Source organism: Hippocampus comes, unplaced genomic scaffold, assembly GCF_001891065.2.
Source record: "Hippocampus comes isolate QL1 unplaced genomic scaffold, H_comes_QL1_v1.1 scaffold21, whole genome shotgun sequence".
NCBI lineage: Eukaryota > Metazoa > Chordata > Actinopteri > Syngnathiformes > Syngnathidae > Hippocampus > Hippocampus comes.
The window spans coordinates 2,492,451-2,514,346 of NW_017805745.1; the positions used below are offsets into that span (position 1 = coordinate 2,492,451).

Below are 21,896 nucleotides of genomic sequence, written 5' to 3' on the forward strand. Positions count from 1 at the left end.
CAAGGCAAGGGAGTGATTTCTTTGGGCAACATGCCAGATGGAGCCCACGATAGCAACTTCCCGGATTGGTCATTTGGGAGAAAGAAAACTGGGGGAGTCAGTTCAATTTCCTTTATTCCACAGCTTTGCTGACGCCGCTCACAAAGCAACTGAGTGTGCTTCACACCAGCAAAAGCACATCTCCTTCAAGCAGTGACAAACTGAACAGCTGAAGACATTCAGAGGCAAAGCTAAGAGAACTGACTTGGCTTATTAAAATTACCGCCCCCCCCACCCCCTCCCCAAAAAGTACATTGACACTGAGACATATTTACAAACAAAAGACTTAGTCAGTTTTGAAACGTTTAAGAGAAAAGTAAAGAAACCAAAAGTAGCTTTTCTGATGATCAGGGTGTGCACGAGCGGGCTTGTGACTCTGCCCCTTGCACAGAATCTCCTTCATCACACACTGCAACTGACTGGTTTCTCACCTGCGTGTCTTCTTGCGTGTCTCGTTAAATTTCTCTTGACAGAGAATCTTTGCCCACAAACTGAGCAACCAAAAGGTTTCTCTCCAGTGTGCGTTCTGGTGTGCGTTGTTAAATTTGCCTTGATGGAGAACCTTTGACCGCAAACTGAGCAGGCAAAGGGTTGTTCTCCGGTGTGCGTTCTTGTGTGCGCGATCAAATTTGCCCTCTGAGTGAATCTTTTGTCACAAAGCGAACATGCAAAAGGTCTGCCACCCGTGTGCGTTCTCGTGTGCGCGGTCAAAGTGTTACTCTGAGTGAATCGGCGTCCACAAAATAAGCAGGCAAATGGTTTCTCCCCTGTGTGGGTTCTTTGGTGTGTTCCCAAATCTCCCTTTCTCGAGAATGTTTTACCGCAAACTGAGCAGGCAAAGGGTTTTTCTCCCGTGTGCGTTCTCGAGTGTCTTTTCAGGGACGACCTGTAAAAAAATTTGTCACACTGAGAGCATTTTGCATACTTTTTGTCAGTGTGAAACGCCATGCCAACATGAGAGGGTTCATCATCGTCATCGGTGTCCGAAGAGTGCAACGTTACGTCATCGCCGTCCGAGAGTGGAGCTAAGGGGCTGCGTGACAGCTCTCCTCCACAGTGGTCTCCGTGACCTTCTGCTCTTGGCAGTTGTGACTTGCTGCTGCCTGAAGGCTTCGCCCCTTCCTTCTCCTCACTCTGACCTTCATCTTCTTCAATCTTCACGGCGACGCAAGTCAATGGAAACTTGCTGATGTCGTCCTCCTGCTCTTCCTCTTTAAAATGTGGCGCCTCTGGCTCCTCTTCCTCTTTCACGTGGGAAGTGATCGTCTCCTGCCGCTCGGGGCGGAGATCTTCGGTGACGTCTACAGGATACAAGATGACAAGAACACAACGTTTGGTCACGTCATGCTTTGATCAGTCTCATGTCATGACTTGAAGGTTCGATATGAGCTTCGCAAATTTTGAAATAAGAGAACCTTGATAGAACCAAAAGATAACTCATTTCTAAATAAGTGTTAGCTTCAACTAACACACAAAGTAATGAAAGAAACGAGTCTGCTGAATGAGTTGGGGGAAAAAAAACACTTTTCTTTGGTGTTACCAGTCCTGGCAAAGAAGAAAAAACTTTGCAAAACTCGTTGCCACAACTGAACTGCTACAACGACTCTTACCTGAAAGAACCAAGTGTTGCAATAAAGCACTGGTTTCTTTTATTTTGTCTTTACACCACAAAACATTGCATTTTAACAGGAATGTCAACTACTTCATTTTCAAATTGAATTAAAAAAAAAAATCACTCATTAAGAACCTATTATCATTCGCGATGCCCCCATAGTAGATTCTGATATTTTCACTACCTGCCGATTCCAAGTACCGATCCTTGCCTGTCATTACGTCTGGCAATTGTGGGGAAGAGTTTCAGCTTGTCAAACGTCTTTTCAAATGTTTTGTCACGTATTCGGCGTCAACATAGCCTGTGGGACAAGGCATTTCTGTTCCGTGGTGTCTGTTTTCAACACAAGGGGCACTTTGTCAAAGGAGTAGATACTGGAGATGGGCGTGTCGTTCTGGAGTGCGCTTGCCCGGCCCGGTTCTTGACAAAAACACACCGGGCGTGCCTAGAAGTGAGCTGGCAACGGGGATCAAGAAACCCAGACGCCTTCGTAGGGATTTTGTAATTTTTTTCATTTTTATTTTTTTGGGGGGGGTGACCTTACGACCTACCTTCTGATACGCAGCGGCTCATGCCAAGTGAGCCAAAAGAAACATAAAATGTGCGCACATGTGGGCAAGGAGAGCCCTTCGCTGAAATGGGCATGCAGTCAAACACACAAATAAAAAATGAAAGCTCTTGCAAGGAGCTGCCGTTGACTCCACCTTGTCGTGTCACTCGGGAGGCCACGCCCCTTGAAGGCACGCAATCGAACACAACAATACGAGAATGGTATGTTTGTATCTTCTTGTTATACGATGCGGTGCTTTTTTTTTTGTTTGCGTTATTGACGCAAAAAATATAAAAAAAATCGAGTCGGTTTTCGTTTCAACGAATAAAAAGAGGTTGGGTGGCTCAAGGTATCATTGAGCTCGTGCCTTGATCACGGAATGGGTCAAACTTGTACATCAAAGTACCCCTGTCACACAGATTGTTGTACTAAAGGAGCAAAGGGCACAATCTGTCGGTCATTACGATGAAAACATAAGTAAGCAAGTGAAAGTGCGAAGGGGAGAAACCTTTTCCGTGGAACCCAACTCGAGGCTTTTTGCAAGGCGCGTGCAGTCGTGGACGTTGTCGCTCGTCTCCCTCTTTTGGTTCCTCCTCGAAATCTTCGTCTTTCACACTTTTATCACACATGTTGGCACGATGAGCCCGAGTCTTTTCACTCACACGCAATCTTCCGTTCGGGTCTCGACGCGAACAAGCGCGTGACTCCGTTAGCGGCTAGTAAGCGAAGCTAAGTTAGACCGAAAAGCTTCAGTTTGCCCTCGGGCGAGTTTATCCAGGCACAAATATTCACCGAATGATATTTTTTTAGTCCACTAAACGCTTCTGCGCCTTAAGCAGTTTTCAGGAACTCGTTGAATGAAGTACGTTTAGTTACCCGAACTGCACGCCACAAAAGCACCTCGGCGGAGAGTGCGTGCTGGCTTGACCGCAGTGCAGTGCGGAGAGAGCGGGGCGAAGTACGGCAAGCCCACTTAGACAAACCACATTTGTGAAGCAATGCGGGAGGGAGACTCAACGAAAGGAGATCAACATAACACCGCACAGAAGGTCGCGCATGGTGAAACACTTGAATTGGCGGGTACTGTAGTTCTCCTCGGGCACGTGATCGCGAGGAGTGACTTGTATCACAAAGTCCGGTAAGTGCTGTGTACCGCTCTCTCCGCTAGATGGCAGCCGTGCCCATCCCAAGGCGTTCCGCGACCGGATGTTACGCTAAAGGTCACGGGAAGTCATAACGTTTTGATGACGCGCCTTTCGTGTTTTGAAGTTCCTACCAGCACAGTTTGGAACCTACTATAAAACCCAACGCTGGACGCCCATCGCTACATTAGAAGATATAGAGAGAGAAGCATCTATTATTCATACTTTCATATTTCTATCCGGATAAAGTCCCCTCAGTGCACGTCGGAACTTCTGACGACTTAGCTTAGCTCGCTGGCAGCTAACAAAGACACACGCTAGTTATCAACGCAAAGTACAAGTTCGAGTGTCGAACCTTGTTCACTCTCGTGTGAAAATGTGCGCGAAACGCGTGAAAGAAGAAGAGTACGAGGAGGAAGTCTGTGCGCAGAAAGCGAGCGAGCGACGAGGTCAACAACGACTGGACGCCGTCTGCAAGAAGTCTCGAGTGGAGCCCCGCGGAAAAGGTTGCTTCACTTCGCACTCGCAATTGTTTACGAGACACGCGTTTCATTGCTTCACAGTAGTCCTGGATTTTGTATTTTTAATCATGATCGCTGTCGGCGTCGTTTTTTCCTCACCTTCGGTATCCCAGCGCCTTGCCTTTTGGCAACGACCCGTAACTAGAAAACGTAGATCTAAAAGTCGAAAGAAAAAGACGTTCCGAGTAAATCTAAAATGGCAAAAAAAAAAAAAAAAAAAATGGGTCTCATAGATATAGCCATCACAGCGGTTAAATATTTTGTAAGAATTGACTTAGTGCTCAATTCGCTCACTGTGCAGAGGTCAAACATCATTTCCAGGAAATCCTGTTGGCTCAGTTACAGCACATTGGGCTTGCTTTACATCCTATCCGCCTTGTTAAACCAGGTCCCGCTCGTCGAAGTTGCACTTGAGCAAAGCGTGTGTGCTTGTGTCTGGCAGACTGCACGGAAGAGGATCTTCATTTTGAGCAGCGGGAGCCCGATCGCCCTCAAATTCAGGATGGCCAGCCGCAGGAGGATATCACAGCGTTTCCATCGACTGGCATCGTCGTCAAGAGTGAAGAAGGTGAAGGAGGGCCGACGGGCACTTCGCTTCATGATCAACAAACAGTGATGACATCATGTCACACTCCTGGAACGATTGTGGAAAAAAAAAGATCCGGATTTGCCATTTTCTTCAAATCGGGCTTCCGTCATGCGGTCGTCACAATGTGCCGTGACGGGTACAGACATGATCGAAAATGACATCATCATGTTGAAACATCAAACGCTATTAGTCGAATGCAAATATGAAAAGAAATGCAAGAATCGCTTCCAAACGGATGTATTCACAAACGGCATGCGGGTAATGGCCTCCTTTTTTTGAATTTTTTTGGACGGTCTTGACTCAGAATAAATAGAGCTAAAAAAAATCCTCTGTTGTGAGAGGTTAAAAAAGTGAAAACAAGTAGAAAAATGTTTCATCGGTCATCATGAAATTCAACAATTGCAACGAAGGAAAAAATTAGTCTTACACTCCAGTAGGTTGGTCAGGGTCTGAAAAGGAAAACAGAAAAGTGCTCAGACCGGTCGTATCATAAAATTGGTAGTCGATAAAATGAGGCTCCCACTGGCCTTCTGAAAAATCTTGCCTCCTTCATTGGTGGCTCAGTGGCACCCAAATACTGCACATTTGTTCTGTCATCAACGGAGAGTGTCTCGTGAAAAATGGCAATTTGAACCTGACAATACGAATCAGCAAATAAAACCTTAGCAACAAGAATGTTTTCTTCCCGCTTCACTTGACGCATGTTACCGCATGCTGTTTAGTCCTGATTTGACAAAGTTAGCCTGAGCTCAATGACTGCTACCGCTTCTGTTTTGATGCGCGCTGGGATTTCCAAGAGGTCCTGACCTTGTTCTTCTGTTCATCCAAAGCAGAGGAGGAAGAGGCTCTCCGCAATCAAGGGGAAGCGCAGCTGCGGTCTCCTGGCATGAAACAGGAACAGGATGAAGAGCCCCTACACCTAAAAGAGGAAGAGGGGGATCTCACAGGGTGGCCCGTGACCTTTGCCCCTTTGAAGAGCGAAGATGGTGAGGATGAAGGTCAACGTTGGGAGAGCAGGGCGGCGGGGCTTCTCAGCGGCGGCGGGAGCTCAAATCAACGGGGGACAGCAGAAGGTGATGGCACGTCACAAACAGATGGCCTCCTCGCTCCATTATCAGATAGCGACCCCGCGACGTCACACACCGATGACGACGACAACGATGAATCTGATGAAGCTGCGACGGCATTTCATACCGACAGCAAGCGCTGTAAATGCCGTCAGTGTGGGAAAACCTTTGCGGACCGCTGGGTTTTGAAACGGCACATGAGAATACACACCGGTGAGAAACATTTTGCCTGCTCGGTTTGCAGTCAGAGGTTCGCGTATAAGAGTCATTTGACAAAACACACCATCACGCACACCGGCGAGAAACCTTTTGCCTGCTCAGTTTGCGGCCAACGATTCTCCGTCAAGAGAGACTTAAGAAATCACACCAGAATCCACAGTGGGGAGAAACCTTTTTCCTGCTCGGACTGTGGTCAGAGATTCTCTCTGAAGGGAAACTTAACGATACACTCCAGAACACATACGGGGGAGAAACCTTTTGCCTGCTCTCTGTGCGCTCAAAGATTCTCCCATAAAAGTCAACTGACCGTGCACACTAGGACTCACACCGGTGAGAGACCGTACGCGTGCGCAATCTGTGGTCAGAGTTTCTCTGAAAACAAAGATTTGAGGGAACACTTAAAAACGCACACTGGCGAGAAACCTTACGCCTGCGCCGTTTGCGGCAACAGTTTCTCTTACAAGGGACATTTGACCATCCACACCAAAATACATACTGGGGAGAAGCCCTTCACCTGCTCAATTTGTGGCCAAATCTTTACTCGCAGAGATGATTTGACGAGCCACACGAGAACACACACGCAGTAAGTCGAGAAGGCCGTGACATGCCCGCCTGCCGACGCTTGGGAAACTTGCGTCACTTTCAGCCAGCCACCGGCGGAGCCTCAGCTGCAACCAAAGCCAATCCAAGTCCGCCCTTCCTTTGACGGCAAATGTCAATATCAGCGGGGTCTCGCGTTTTCCCAATAGAAAAGATGCTCCTGGATGTCTCTCGGATTATCTTGATGATTGTCTTTGGAGTTCGGCAGGCTGTTGATGTGTGCAATGACGAATTCGGGGCACATTCTTCAAGCTTCCCGTGGTCCGGTTGGTGTCAACAATAGCCAATGGCGGCTCAGAAACGCTTGAAGTAAAGGATCCGCGCCGTCCAATGTCTCGCGTGTATCAAATCAAGCGAAGAAATGTTCAGTCGGGCTGATGTGATGGAAAAGTGCGCGCGTGATCCCGATTAAACGCCAAGTTGTCAACGTGCGACTCCATGCACTTGTACCGTATGCAGGCTACGTTGTGTCTGAGAGAATGCAGACGAATAAACAGCTGAAAGGGAATCAGGATTGTTGCTTTTCTTGCCCGCATGCCAGGACAGAATTGCAGCATTATCTTCATTGTCGTCTTCCTTCTTTTTGTCTTTGAGTAGAGGCTATCATTTTATGCAGATATGGATGTGTTGAAATTGGTTGCGCCAAACCCCTCTACTATCCGTGATTGATATGAAAAGCAGAGAAACTTCATCTTCCAAAAGAGCGGTTTCTTTTTTTCTCGCCATTGAGCCGCTCGAGGCTCCCCGCGTTGAGCGAGTTTTCCTTCAGGGGGCGACGCCTGCGAGCTCCAAAGCGGGCGGAGTTGAGGTAGCGAGAGAGCGGACGACGGCTCACCTCTGGGCCAAATGCGCAAGACGTTGCTGCGATTGGCCGGAACCGCAATGGCTGGCTCAACACTCCCGACCGAACACACCCGCGGACGGTGCATAACGCATCTTGAGGCTCGTTGAAATCGGCGTCCACTCGTGGACCTCGTCGCTCGACGTCCTCTTTTGCTGCGCAAAGTTCCTCGCCGCGGTCGTCTTCTTCTTGTTCCTTTGACACGCCTTGCACACATCGTCGCGGGATCGTCGCTCGACCTGGGCCCCGATCGTCAACGCGTCTTTTTTGTCAGCGGCGAGCGAGCGAAGCTGAACGCGCTCGAGAAGCTTCGAGATGAACCGAGACGATGTGGCCCACCACAGAGATTTCCTCCAGGAACGTAAGGAATGGGGTGGGGGGGGGGGAATACTCCGCCACACTGTCCCACCACGCGTGATCTTCTTCTTCTGTTCAAGAAAGACCTCTGTGTTGATCGTTTGCTTTGTGGAATGTCCCCCGAAAGGATGATTCGCTTGTTCTGGCCGATGTCCGTATCCCAACACATTTTGGAACGCTATTTGCCGATTTCTGATTGATCATAGTGACTCTGACTTTAGGCTTTAATGGAAAAATACACTGTTTGGCTTCTTCAATAACAATGAATAAAAGTCTAAACAAGTCTTTATGATCAATTTAATAATGATTCAAGCTCCATTCTATGTCCACAAATTGAAATGTGGACGTTCAAAACCACTTTCCTGAATCTTTGAAGTAGAAACTGAGCAGTACCCGAACTCTCTTATGGACTCCAAAAACAAGAAAGCGGTTCAGACTCTGGCTATGTATGCTCTTTATTTGGAATTTTTGTTTCAAATCCCCTGGCTCTTCTTTCTGTTTCTCTCTACGTATTCTGTACATGTTGTCATAACTTGTTCATTTTGTTTACTGTGAATTGTAATGTGATTTGCTGAATAAAGATTCAAAAAAAGGAGTACTCCGCCGACTGCCGAGGCTTCAGTGCGAATCAGGAGGAAGTCTTTCGTGGCGCGCGTGCACTTACGCCGAGGAACGTCTGCGGAAGTCTCTGGCCGGCACCAAACGTAAGAGCGTTTTTATTTCAAGGGATCGGACGATCACCGATGCCCCAAAATGAAGGAAATCGGCACCGATTCCGATTGATCGGTGCACCCCATCTATCCATCCGTTTTCCGATGCGCTTCTCCTCACAAGGATGCCGGGCGTGCTGGAGCCTATCCCGGCTGTCAGCGATGCACCCCTATTTTTCAAATGTAAGCCAACTAAAAGAGAACCAAATATCTACAAAACCAATCCGGGTACGCTACAAATCCCACTTACAGCATGATTACAGCGGGTCGCTTTTGAAAAATCAAATGGCAGGCAAAGAGAACATTTTCCTTTTTTATTCTGACAATAATGCAAGTAGGCCTCCCACTTGACACTACCGCTCATCGTTGTCACTTTCTTTGGAGGGATTCTGTTAAGTTTTTTTTTTAAATAAAACCACAAAGCGACAGTCGCATTACTGTACATGCAATGCCTGAGCCACACACGAGAGAATCCTTGCCCGCGTCTGCATCACGACTCTTTCCAAACCCCTCCCAAAAAGCGTGTTCGAAAGCCGTGTCATTCAGAAACAGAGATTCCAGGGCATCGTGTGCTAAACGTGTCGGGGAAAGGTCGGCGATTGGCAGCACAGAGCGCAGCCTCAGTTTCTTGCACAGCTTCAAGGACTGGCGCTCTTGTCACCGGCGCACCTGTGGCGCTTAACCTCGCGCTTGACATAAAACCTTTTGTCACACACGCTGCAGTTGAAAGGTTTCTCACCGGTGTGCGTCCGAGTGTGGGTGGTTAAATTTTTCTTTTCGGTGAATCGTTTACCGCACACTGTGCAGCCAAAAGGTTTTTCGCCGGTGTGCGTTCTTGTGTGCATTGTCAAATCGCCCTTCTGAGTGAATCTTTTTCCACAAAATGAGCAGGCAAAAGGTTTTTCTCCGGTGTGTGTTCTCGTGTGAATTGTTAAGTTTGTGTTTTTTGCGAATCTTTTACCGCAGACGAAGCAAGCGAAGGGTTTCTCCCCAGTGTGTGTTCTGGTATGCATTGTTAAATTTGTCTTTAAAGAGAATCTTTTACCGCAAAGTGAGCAAGCAAATGGTTTTTCTCCGGTGTGGGTTCTGGTGTGCCTTATCAACAGTGACTTTCTGTCGAACGTTTTGTCACACTGCGAGCATTTCACGTGCTTTTTGTCAGCGTGACACGACACATCACCTTTTGAGGGTTCACCGTCATCAGTGTCCCGCGAGTGTGACGTTGAGTCATCACTATCCGAGCGTGGCGCCAAGAGAGCGTCTGATTGGGACCCTCCAACGTGGTCTTCATCACCTTCTTCACTCTTCACAATGATAGTCAAAGGAAAGGCGGTGACATCCTCCTCCTGCTCTTCTTCTTTCATGTTGGGGAGCTCGACCTCCCGCTGCCCGAGACAAAGGTCGTCCTCCCCGATGTCTGCTGGGCACAAGAAGACGGAGGGCGCATGGTTTGCTCAAGTCAACTTTTGCTCATTCGAGTCTCACTCATGTCGTGACTTTGATGCTGTGGTTTGGACATGTCACATGTTTTTGGCAACATTTTCGATCTCCTTCAATGACCCTTGGAGAAGAATAGCAGGCATTGCAGTCTTTCAATCAAAAATCAAAATGAACACGCCCTTTGTTTAACACAATGGCCTACAGTACTCCTGTTATCCGGGAATATAGCGCTTGACCCTCTCGTGGTTTGGAAAATGACCACGGTGACGTATAGAAAAGTCTTGAGGAACCAGCTGACTCCGAGTCTTTTAAAATAGTTCTCTTTTTTTTAAAGGCAACATAACATGTGAACACTGACGCGTTCCAATGCGTGCAACACTGACAAACAAATTGAAGAGCGCTTTAAGAAGGCCCGTATTTGCCTGCTGCCACGCTGTACAACGTTGCACGACACGATGCTACTTTGTGTTACAACCAAAAGGAAAATCGAGCTGAATGTTTATGTTTAGTTAGGTGTGCTCCAGATGAAGATGTGGAATTGAGCGCTCCGAACACGGCAATGTTGTGGCTAAGAAATGAAAAGAGAGAAAAGAGAAGCGCGCAAACCTGCACCTTGGAACTCAATTGGAGGCTTCTCGAAAACAGCGTCCGGTAGTTGCCTCGGTTGCTCGCTCTCCTCTTTTATTCCCCCGACCTTCTGCTCGTACTCTTCTTTCACACCCTTTGCACACATTTCCCCACTGCAATCGCAGCACTCTGAACTCAAACTGCCCACGAGCTCGTCTCTGTGGGTGGCTAACAAGCTAAGCTAAGCTAGCTCGAGAAACTTCGACGTGCAGCGAGTCGAGGCGATCAGGGTACGAATGTTGACCTGGTGGTGTTTTTATTCTCGTTGACTAGTGTAAGGCGATGGATTCGATACGTTCAGAACAGATTTGGGAAGGCAGTACATATGAAGGGCAGCACGTGCGGTAATGTAAAAAAACAACCTTAAGTAGCTTCGCGGTGGACTAGTACGGAATGGCTACTTGGACAAACTACATAAAGACGCATGTCTTGGGCTGTCGAAAAGTAATCAATGGCTTGGGTAGAAGTATATACGCATTTGAAACGCAGTGTTTTAATGGTGGGAATGCTGAACGAAAATGTATCGCTATTCGCTACGTGCTGTGTGTTGTCATTACCGCTAAATGGCAGTCATGACTGGGTAGCTCAGCTCGTTGGCCGGATGTTACGTCGAAGGGAACGGGAGCAATCGATCTCCCAGCTCCGCGATTTCTTTTTCTTTCACTGAACGATCAAGAAGCGTCCCAAGCCCATACCTGTCAATTTGTACGTTTTCCCCGTATTTGATCCGGGGTTTTTTTTTGTCATTTCAAATCATGTACGGCGTATTACAACTTTTATTGGGGAAAAAAAAAAAAAAACAATTGTGAACCGATCTCGCAAAGACCATTTTGGCTCAAATCCAGATCGTCTCACCTGCTGGTAGCCAACGACAATGCCGTCGTCGATCGCTACTATTGTCACGGCAAACCAGCAAAATTAGTCCTCAATCGGATATTTTATTTCATCGCTGCGTACGATCGGATTGACAAAGCATGATGTGCGCATGTGTGGTAAACCCCGTTGTACGGATTTTGTTGCTTTTTAAGGGGAATCGTAATCATTAATAAGGGCAGCTATTAGCCGAGGTTGACAGGTATGCGAAGCCTCGACATTGTTCTCCGGTCGTTAGTTTACTGGAATAAAACATCGTTTGTAAAATCATCTTCTTGGCCGTTTACTAGCCGCGAACACAGCTTTGTTGAAGGGGAAAAAAAAACAATCACGGCACATCATCAGTGTAACAACGGTGTCGTCAGATTGAATTGCTGTTGCTAGTCGGACAGCTTTTGGTGAGGGAACCGGAAGTGAGTTTTTTCTCCCGGATGTACGAGACTGTTTGTGTTTCAGAGTTATGCCAATAAAAGCCTAGGACGCAAGGTGCTCTAACCGTCCATTCTGTACGGTCAGCGAGAACGGAACAGAGTGAAGCGCGTGTGTAGTAATTGGCGACGTGAAGAGAGTGTTGGACGAAACGCTAACTCGTTAGCACGTAAGCTAACTGCGGACAGAGTCTCCAATGGAAGGTCTGAGACCGCCGCCGATTCTTTCTTTGCATTCAAGCAATTTGGCGAAGACGTGGAAAACGTGGAAAGAGCAATTCACATTGTACGTGGAACTGACAATGCCGAACGCAGAGGAAGACACGAAATGCAAGCTGTTTCACCTCCTCATCGGCGAAGAAGGTAGACAACTGTTGAGCACGTGGTGGAGCGATGATGTGTCCGCAGGGAACACCGTGAGGGATGTGATGAGAAAGTTTGACGAACTTTGGAACCCGAAGCTAAACGAAACCGTGGCGAGATACGCATTCTTCACGAGAGATCAAGCAACGGGAGAAAATGTCGACAAGTACGTTACAGAATTAAGAGTTTTGGCCAGCACCTGTAATTTTGAGCAATTAAAAGACTCCTTGATTAAAGACAGAATAGTGTGTGGCACAAACGACAATGGGCTGAGAGAAAGACTGCTAAGAGAAGAGAATCTAACATTGGAAAAATGCTTGAAGATCTGCAGAGCGTCAGAGCTGTCACGAGAAAACTGGAAAACACTGCAAGGGCAGACGCTGAATGAAGTGTATTCAGTCAAAGAAGAAAAGAAAAGCAAAGGTGAGGTTTGCTGTACTTTTTCTGTCAAGACACACGAGAGAAATAAAAAGAAGTGTCCTGCTATCGGGAAAAGGTGTTTCAAATGTGGAAAGGATCATCGTTTTGCTGCCATGTGGAAGACATGAAATGCACACAGTAAGAATGATGGAGCACGAAATGCTGTTGAGGAGCACGATAGAGAAGAACATGAAGATGTTTTGATGATAACCCACAAAATGAAGACAGAAGAGAAAGTGAACCAAATGAGAGTCAAGTTTAAACAAGAAAAACAACTCTTTGCTGGAATGCCGATTGACACGAGACAAGTCAACTGTCAAATAGACTGTGGAGCGAGCTCCAATATCATCCCTATACATCAAGGGTGCCCAAACTTTTCGGACCGAAGATTGACTTTTCAATCAACCCACGTCCCGGGATCACCGCGCACACACACGCACACGCCATGATGAGAAACGGCCTGACACGGTGGCATGCGATGCACTTTTACAGCCTGTTAACTATCGTAGCTCACACGTACCGTTTTAAAGTGCTGCCCTGGGCCCTCTATTCTTTGCCCGTCCCCTCGGTGAATCGTACACGAAGCAAACTCTGAATGAGAAGAGTGACGACAAAAGATATAGCGCAGCAGCTCTGGTCACAAGCTGCAATTGCAGACTGTTGAGCGCCAACAACTTCCGGTGACGTAGGTCACGTGCCACCGCAGGTTAAAGATTGATTGATTGATTGATTTATTTGTTTGTGAAAATGAGACTGATAGGATGACGGGGGGCCATAAAGAATACCTCATCATAAACATTGCCCAAAATGCAAAGTGTCTCGCTCAGAATAACAATCAGACTGAGCAAAGCTTGACTTGACCAGAATGCATGTTTGTCTTCACATGTCCTGTATGTCACCGGAGAAGATCTCGGTCCTGAGCGGCAGGTCACGCAATTTGCCACCATCAAAGAGGAGGAGGAGCTCGAGCCTCTTCACATCAAAGAGGAGGAACGGGAGGATGACATCGACGACGTTCCGTTCATCGGCGTCACTGCGAAAAGTGACAAAGGTAACACAGAGCGCAGTGAGCCGATCAGCCAGACGGCCTTGTTGCTCCACGAGGCATGCTCACCACGCGACTCATATCCAGCCAAACTAAATAGCGTGCGACATGCAACATTTATTTACGCGGCACGAGGAAAGCCCAAGCCATGCCTCCATTGGTTCCTGTCTCAGCCGTTTGCAAACCAGAAATTGTTAGGCAATTTTCCTCCCGAATCAAGCAGGTCTTCGATCATGCGAGGTTCCACTCGATTCATTCTTGGTCGGATGGAAAAGTTTTTCGTGTGTGTGTGTGTGTGTGTGTGTGTGTGTGTGTGTGTGTGTGTGTGTGTGTGTGTGTTGCCTGCGGGTAGGAGAAGGTGATCTCAACTCGCAGCAGCAAAAGCTGCCGACGTCCTGCCTCCTGGCCGGCCTCTTCCACAAACCATCCTTTAATTCGACTGAAACCCTTTTTAACATCTTCCTTCGGTCACAGGACTTTCCTGTCCGGACCCCCGTCAACTGCGGTAGCGACAACCGGCATCTGTTTTTCCTATTACGAGCAACTGAAAACGAGAATGTTGCACATCGTGGCGCTTGACTTGAGCAAAAGCCTTTTTTCTTCTTGGGTCCCGCAGACGTCAGTGAAGAAGATCTTCATCCTGAGTCACCTCACGTTCAGGAGGAAGAGGACTATCGTGTTGGCAAGATGCCGCCGACCTTTGCCCCTTTGACCGTTGAACAAGATGAAGAGGAATGCCAAAATGAGCAGAGCAGGGGGGCGCACCCTCCAAGCTGCAGCTCAAGTCAACCCGCGTCAACTGAAGTCGGTGCAGGACACCGGGGACGATCCCGTGCAGACGGCCTCTCGCCTCCGCTGCCCCATGATGGCGACATCACATCACATGCTCATTCTACTGACGATGATGAAGATGACGAAGGCTCTCACGGCGATCAGATATGTCACACAGACAACAAGTGCTGGAAATGTTCTCAGTGTGACAAAACATTTGATGCCCAGTGTAACTTGAAGGTGCACGTGACAATGCACACTGGAGAAACCCCCCTTACCAGCGCGGCTTGTAGTCAAAGGTTGACTCAAACAGCCACTTTGGCAAAGCACAAAAAAACACACGTCGGGGAGAAATATTTTGCGTGCTCGGTCTGCCACCAGAAATTTAGGAAGCACTGTAACTTAAAAGCACACTTAAGAACGCACACGGGAGAGAAACCTTTTGTCTGCTCGGTCTGCGATAAAAGATTTACTGAAAGGGGACATTTAAAAAAGCACTCAAGAACGCACACCGGGGAGAAACCCTTTGCCTGCTCAGTGTGTGGTCACCGATTCTCTGATAGGCGCAACGTGAGAAATCACGCAAGAACCCATACTGGAGAGAAACCGTTTGCCTGCTTCCTTTGCGGCAAAACATTCGCCCAGAAGGCGCATTTAAAAAGGCATGCTCGAACACACACCGGGGAGAAACCCTTTGCCTGCTCAGTGTGTGGTCAACGATTCTCTGATAGGGGCGGCGTGAGAATACACGCAAGAACCCACACTGGAGAGAAACCGTTTGCCTGCTTCCTTTGCGGCAAAGCATTCACCCAAAAGACACATTTAAGACAGCACGCGAGAACGCACACCGGAGAGAAGCCGTTCAGCTGCAGCGTGTGCGATAGACGCTTCACTAACAAGTATCGGGTCACGAAACATAATTGTGCTGGGGAGAACAGCAGCGCTCGGTGAACCGAGACACTGACGTGGTGCCGTCTATTCCCCAGCATGAGGTGATTTTCGAATTGCCACGCAGGCGTTAACGCACTGAGCGTGGGCAGGGCGCGCAACGTCGGCGAGTCTGCGTGCTGGTTTCTGGGAATGACCCGTGGTCAACTTCAGCCCCCATGTCAGTGTTTGAATGTTGTTACCGATTTGTTGCTTTACTGTTGTATATGTTCGTTGCTCCGTGTACAGCACTTTGCATGCAGCGATGGCTGTTTGAAAGTGCTCGAGAAATGCAGTTGAGTTGTAATGTTCTTCAAATTCCGAGAGCTATTTCGAGCATTTGGGGTACGAGACGATTCAAGGGTGGTTCATGTTCAAGTGGAACGATGTGCGTTGATTCGGCGGGCTTCCGATCCAATACGTACGCCTCGGTTTGAGAGGGGGTGATGCAATGAGATTCCTGTTCATCTGAAAAATGTATACAGTATTTGTTGATATACTTTTTGTATTCTACTTTCTCCCTTTCATAATTTTGCTGCTGTCATTTGGGAATTTCTACATTGTGAGATAAATAAAGGTTTTCTCGTCTTATCTTCTGTTCTTTGGCGTTTGACTCGGCCTGATTTGAGTCTTTTATTCAATTTTCCGTCTTGTCTATATTATTCATTTCATCTTTCAACTGTCTTTGTTCTCATATGTTTTACTTGAAGGACATCGCTTTTTATGACGCTGTGGTTGTGCTCTACAAATAATGGAGTTGAATTGAATTCTTTTTTGACATGATTGAATTGAATTAAATACAACTTTATTGTCAAATGTGCTGTACGTATGTGTAACATACAGCACAGATGACATTTCTTCCCTCTCAACATAAAACAAGAAGAGCCGCTGCGGGTGTCCGCGCGCCATCAAAAGAAAAGTTAACACAAAAATGACAAAATGAGACAAGACAACACATGAGACAGACAATCGTGCAATCTTAACCACTTTCCTGCATACAATTTGTTGTCTGAAGCAGTTATAGATGAAAGAGGAGCGAATCAAAGTGTCCTGTCCATGATGACTGACCTACAAATGTGGCGGACACACACACACACACACACACACACACACACACACACACACACACACACACACACACACTGACGTTTATAACGAAGCAGTTTGTGTCACGAGTTTCGATTAATTTAGACGATCCATAAGGCAGTTGTCTCAATAAAAGTGAATTGAGGCGATGGCCGGAAAGTCCCGCTTCAAGATGGCGGCTAAATCTGCACGTCCTCCAACGAGCTCCGAATTCAAGTCGATGCTTTTGAAGGCTCCGCGGAGTGAATATTTATGTTTGAGCACAACAAGACACGATATGAGTATTCCAAAATCAGAGCTCTTTTGGTTTATTTTTATTTCATTTTGTCGGATGAAACTGAACCGTTTCAACGGTAGACCAACGAACTGGCAGCAGTAATCCATTTATATCGATAGATGGCGGTATTGTGCTAATTCGGCATGCAAACAGCCGTATGAAAAACAAGGAAGAAAAAATTGCTGTACTACTTCTTGCACGTTGTACGCAAGCACACATTTGATCTCCACTAAACATCGTTTGACTCCCCGGATTCTTATTTACTTGAACGCACGGAGGCGCCGAGGCACTACCTACGTCCCAGCCGACTAAAACACGGTTTGGGGGATTTTCGTGCGGGAATAAACGCCTCTAGGCCTATTTTAGCTAAGGTCGCTAGCCGCTAGCTAACAAAGAGGCGAGAGGCGCCCCAAGTCGCAGAGAGCAAGAGCGAGTGGTAAGGGCGACGATTCCCGTGGGCCAATGTGTGCGAAAATTGTGAAAGACGAAGAGTACGAGGAGGACGTTGGTGGACCAACCAAGGAGAGCGAGCGTCAACTCCTGGACCCCGATGTCGAGCAGCCTCCACTTTCGCTCCGTGACGCAGGTTCGTTCACGACAACTTGTTTGCCGACCATACTCGTTGCATTTCATCACAATGCTGCGGTGTTAATTCGACTGTCAAAGCGGCGGATTTCTTGTCATGCCGGATTCCAACCTGGGTGTGTGTTTTGACGGAAGGGTCTCCAGCTCTGATCTCGGGTAGGCGTTTCACATTCGGTTTTGAAACCGGGATTAGGGTTTCCAAGATGGCTTCTAAACTTGGTTTTACTGTTTCCAAGTTGGGTTTTGAACGAGGGTTAGGGTTTGAAATGAAGGTTTTAAACTCGGGCGTTAAACCAGCGATGGGGTTTCGATGGAGGGTGTTAAATCGGGGTTAGTGTTTCAAAGTAGGGCTTTAAACCAGGGTTCGGACAATAGGCTTGAGGTGTCTAAAACGGTCCAAGGAGTCTGCGGACGAGAGAGATTGTGGAGTCGGAGCTCAAAATGCAAATTGCAGTCACCTTTAGATTTGCGCTTTGCCTTTGGGCTCCGCTTCTCCTTCGTCCCGCCAGACCGAAGCCGAGTCGGCATGAGGAGTCCATCCGTCTGGCTCGCCACCCTGCCCCGACTCGTCTGGGAACGAGAGCCCAAGAAAGTCAAACTCCTTCCCTACTGAAAACCAGCGTCTCAGATGTGGAGCTTTGGATGGCCAAACACAAGTTCTTCAAAGTCCTCCCGAATGGCCTCACGCGAGCTTGTACCTCAGCGGCCACAAAGGCGACCCAAAAGGCCCCGCTGGGACTCCTTCAGATGGACGGCAGCTCCCTGCCGGTGCCGCCGTGTCTCCATTGGATTAAAATGGGAGATCTGTTATCATTACTTTTGAGGTCGCTTAGCATTATTTTCATTCCTATTCGTGCGCCCTTACATCGGAATTGAACCCTTGGGCATCGATAAAGGATACCTTAAACATTGGCAAGAACGTGTGCAAACAACAGCATGCAACTTGAGACTCCTTTGAATAAAGCTTGGCTCGATCAAAGCGCGTGTGTGTGTGTGTGTTTGTTTTTTTTCTTTTGCTGTCCCGCAGACGTCAGTGAAGATCTTGTTGGCTCGCAGCGGCTGGAGTCTCCCCGCATCAAAACGGAAGAGGCGCCGCAGCCTGCGTGTGTTAAAGAAGAGATGCCGGATCCCGCTCGCATCAAAGTGGAGGAAGAGCCCGAGGCACCGCGCAAAGAAGACGAGCGGGAGGACCGAATCTCAAAGTCTCCGTTGACTGGCATCATTGTGAAGAGCAAAGGAGCCCACTGCGGAGAAACCCCATCGGACGGCCTCCTGGCGCCGCTTTCAGATGGCGATGACGTCACGTCACACTCTTCCGACTATGGTGACGAGGATGATGAACAACACTCTAAAGAGGATCCGACGTTTGGCACTGGCAACAAGTGTGTTAAATGTTCTCACTTTGACAGAAAGTCCTTGTTGAAAGCACACACGGGAGAAAACCCATACGCCTGCTCCGTTTGTGGGAAAATATTCTCGAGACAAACGCATCTGACAAATCACACACGAACACACACTGGCGATAAACCGTTTGTCTGCCCGGTTTGTGCTCAACGGTTCACCACGAAGGCCAATTTAAAAAGGCACGCCAGAATGCACGACGGAGAGAAACCTTTTACTTGCTCGCTTTGTGGCAAAAGCTTCACGCAGAAGGGAGACTTGCGAATACACATGAGAACACACACCGGCGAGAAACCGTTTGTCTGCCCGGTTTGCGGTACAAGGTTCACCATGAATAAGAACCGAACAAGACACATGAGAACGCACACGGATGAGAAACCTTTTGCTTGCTCGGTTTGTGGCAAAGCCTTTAACAGGAAGAACAATTTGAAGACTCACGCGAGAATACATGTTGGCGAGAAACCATTCACTTGCAGCGTGTGTGCCAAGCGATTCTTTCGGAAGGATCAGCTGAAGAAACACAAATGTGCTGCTCAGAACGGCAGAAGACCGTCGAGCGGCAAAATAAACTCTTGAGCGACTGAGACTGTTGGGGCTCTCGGACTCATTGCCGGTGGCTGGAACGAGGTCGAGATTTTTCTCTTGTGTCGTGGCATTTTTACTATTTTTCAGAGATGAATTTCAACCGTTCTTCATGTTTTCTTTTTTTCAACTAAAGGTTCAGCAACCGGTGGATGTCTTCTTAAAACTCTTTCATTCCACAAGACGTGCTTGTACGTCTTTTTAAAATTAGGCCCCGCCTACCAAGGACGTACTTGTACGTCGAAGTCTGGGAAGAGGGTCTGATGCAATCTTTGAATGAGAATAAGCCGTTTGCATTGTAAATCATGTAAAAAAGCGACCAGGAGGTGGCAGTGGTGCCTCACGTGATTGAAATGCTTGCTTTTACAAAAAGCTCTTTTTTTCTCCTTTTGGGCAGAAGCCCAGGAATCGCCATTTCCATGAAACTTTTGTCATGCCGATTGCTGAAGAATGGAAAAAGATAGAAACAGTTTTTTTTTTCTGCTGACAGAATGATGAAAACGTATCGTCAAATCGGTATTGAGCAAACCTTTACAGGACGAGCTGAAAAACCACAACAACAAGGAAAAGATCTCAAAAACAAGGTGCAAGAATTTTTTTCATCAAAAACGGATGTCTAAGTCTGTGGAGAACACTGCCATCTATGGGCGGGAAAGCGCAATGGTAGACGGAGGTCGTACGGCGGCACTCATTCGATTTGAGGAAAAACGAGGCCGAGCGCAATATATATACATTATATGGATTAGAATGTAAATGACTACCGTCTGCCGCCCCGTTTATAGATTTTTTTTTTCCGATGAAAATGGAAAAGAAGACTTTTGTCCAAGTGAAGCTGCCGTACCTTTTCTCCCGCAGACGGGAGCTTCTTTGCGTCCGGCTCACTCACAAAGGTGCTCGCTTCACTAAAGCGTTCTTTCTGCATTGCCTCTCGAACGTACGCAAGCATCGACACACGGCCTCCTTCCCCATTTAATTGGATCAAATCCACATTCGTTCAATCTCGGCGGCCTCCGTGCGCGGTGAAGCTTCTCGCTTTAGCTTAGCTTGACTTAGTTTAGCTCGCTTGCTAACAAAGAGACCCCGGCCGGCTGTTAGCAAGACGTCGCTAGGCCACCGAGAAACGCGGCGACCATCGCGTGGAAATGTGCACGAGACGCGTGAAAGAGGAGGAGCCCGAGGAGGACCTTTGGGGGACCAAAGAAGAGAAGGAGCCACAAAGCCAAGCACTTTGCGAGGTGGAGCCTCGAGTTCCGTCAGACCCAGCAGGTATGTTCGAAGACTTCTTCCTCTCACTCTTGGTCGGAATTACGTTGGAAAATATTCATGCGCGTTGACGATTATCACGTCGTAAATCTTGTTTGGAGTCATTCGAGCAATCTTACGTCTCTGAACAAAAAGGAGAGCAATTTCAACAACACTTGATTCTTTATTTCATATCCGAAAGGATCGCAGAGTTAAAACAAACGCGAGAAAGAGGAGAAAAACAATCAAGAAAATAAGAGCAGAAAACAAAGCCAAACCACTTGAGGATTTAGACTTTAGTCTTCAGGCCTTCAGGCAGTATGCCAGGATTGACATCGCAACCACTTGTGCTGGGTCCAAGATCCAAGGTCAGTCTTGTCACCATGTCATGTGAGCAAGCGATCAGATTAATTGTAAAACTTTGGTTGAACCTCCGCCGACATCTTGAATGCTCGCTACGCAACTAACATTAACTGGCAGAATGTTGTCTGGTGTTTTTTTTTTTTTTTTTTTTTTTTTTTTTTTGTGTCCTGCAGTCGCCAATGACTCTCTTGGCCCTGAGTGGCAGGAGCCAGAAAAGGTTCAGATCAAAGACGAAGTGGAGCCAGAGGCACCGGAGCCTCTCTGTGTTAAAGAGGAAGAGCGGGAGGATGAGCTCAGCTTTCCACTGGCTTGTGTCACCGTGAAGATCGAAGAAGGGGACGGGGACCACTGCGGAGGATCCCACTCCGAAGGCCTCTCGGCGCCACCGTCAGAGAGTGAAAACATCACGTCGCACTCTTCGGACTATGACGACGACGACGGTGATGACGAACACGCCACAGGTGACAAGACGTGCCCGACTGACGCCAAACGAGTCAAGTGTTCTTACTGTGACAAAACGTTTTGCAGAAAGTCCGTGTTGAAAGTACACACGAGGAAACACACCGGAGAGAGACCCTTTGTCTGCTCGGTTTGTGGCAAGGGCTTCATTCAGAAGGGCGCTTTAAGAGCCCACGTCAGAACGCACACTGGAGAAAAACCTTTTGCCTGCTCCGTTTGTGGCAAAAGCTTCATTCAGAAGGGCGCTTTCAGAGCACACGCAGGCACACGACTCTCTTGGCCCTGAGTGGCAGGAGCCAGAAAAGGTTCAGATCAAAGACGAAGTGGAGCCAGAGGCACCGGAGCCTCTCTGTGTTAAAGAGGAAGAGCGGGAGGATGAGCTCAGCTTTCCACTGGCTTGTGTCACCGTGAAGATCGAAGAAGGGGACGGGGACCACTGCGGAGGATCCCACTCCGAAGGCCTCTCGGCGCCACCGTCAGAGAGTGAAAACATCACGTCGCACTCTTCGGACTATGACGACGACGACGGTGATGACGAACACGCCACAGGTGACAAGACGTGCCCGACTGACGCCAAACGAGTCAAGTGTTCTTACTGTGACAAAACGTTTTGCAGAAAGTCCGTGTTGAAAGTACACACGAGGAAACACACCGGAGAGAGACCCTTTGTCTGCTCGGTTTGTGGCAAGGGCTTCATTCAGAAGGGCGCTTTAAGAGCCCACGTCAGAACGCACACTGGAGAAAAACCTTTTGCCTGCTC

General features: G+C 47.9%; 4 protein-coding genes across 8 annotated transcripts; 3 read left to right on the forward strand and 1 right to left on the reverse strand.

Moving 5' to 3' along the window:
* Window positions 1–97: 97 nt before the first annotated feature.
* On the reverse strand, window positions 98–10,944 carry LOC109524604 (oocyte zinc finger protein XlCOF20-like). 5 transcript variants are annotated; one of them, XM_019884592.1, is made up of 3 exons: window positions 10,294–10,937; window positions 9,261–9,667; window positions 98–575 (listed from the first exon to the last, which is right to left on the reverse strand). In XM_019884592.1, the coding sequence occupies exons 1-3, from the start codon at window positions 10,418–10,420 to the stop codon at window positions 495–497; spliced, it is 615 nt and encodes a 204-aa protein (XP_019740151.1). In that variant the 5' UTR covers window positions 10,421–10,937; the 3' UTR covers window positions 98–494. The 5 variants fall into 5 exon arrangements, with proteins under 5 accessions (XP_019740151.1, XP_019740149.1, XP_019740147.1 ...); XM_019884590.1 differs by lacking the exon at window positions 98–575 and having other exon boundaries at window positions 8,778–9,667; window positions 10,300–10,944; XM_019884588.1 differs by lacking the exon at window positions 98–575 and having other exon boundaries at window positions 8,778–9,667; window positions 10,294–10,944.
* On the forward strand, window positions 3,471–6,847 carry LOC109524573 (zinc finger protein OZF-like). The gene is made up of 4 exons (XM_019884543.1): window positions 3,471–3,849; window positions 4,307–4,432; window positions 5,287–6,359; window positions 6,775–6,847. The coding sequence occupies exons 1-3, from the start codon at window positions 3,720–3,722 to the stop codon at window positions 6,324–6,326; spliced, it is 1,296 nt and encodes a 431-aa protein (XP_019740102.1). The 5' UTR covers window positions 3,471–3,719; the 3' UTR covers window positions 6,327–6,359; window positions 6,775–6,847.
* A 591-nt stretch (window positions 10,945–11,535) lies between the features above and the next one.
* LOC109524546 (zinc finger protein 260-like) lies at window positions 11,536–15,559 on the forward strand. Its single transcript, XM_019884503.1, has 3 exons — window positions 11,536–12,401; window positions 13,306–13,449; window positions 14,060–15,559. Exons 1-3 carry the CDS (start codon window positions 11,813–11,815, stop codon window positions 15,163–15,165), a joined length of 1,839 nt encoding a protein of 612 aa, XP_019740062.1. The 5' UTR covers window positions 11,536–11,812; the 3' UTR covers window positions 15,166–15,559.
* Window positions 15,560–16,676: 1,117 nt separating this feature from the next.
* Window positions 16,677–21,891, forward strand: LOC109524520 (oocyte zinc finger protein XlCOF28-like; the record flags this gene model as incomplete). The annotated part of the gene is made up of 5 exons (XM_019884453.1): window positions 16,677–17,090; window positions 18,117–19,063; window positions 20,182–20,338; window positions 20,851–20,894; window positions 21,442–21,891. Coding segments are annotated over exons 1-5 (1,722 nt in total), but the record flags the coding sequence as incomplete, so codon positions are not given.
* Between the last annotated feature and the right edge of the window lie 5 nt (window positions 21,892–21,896).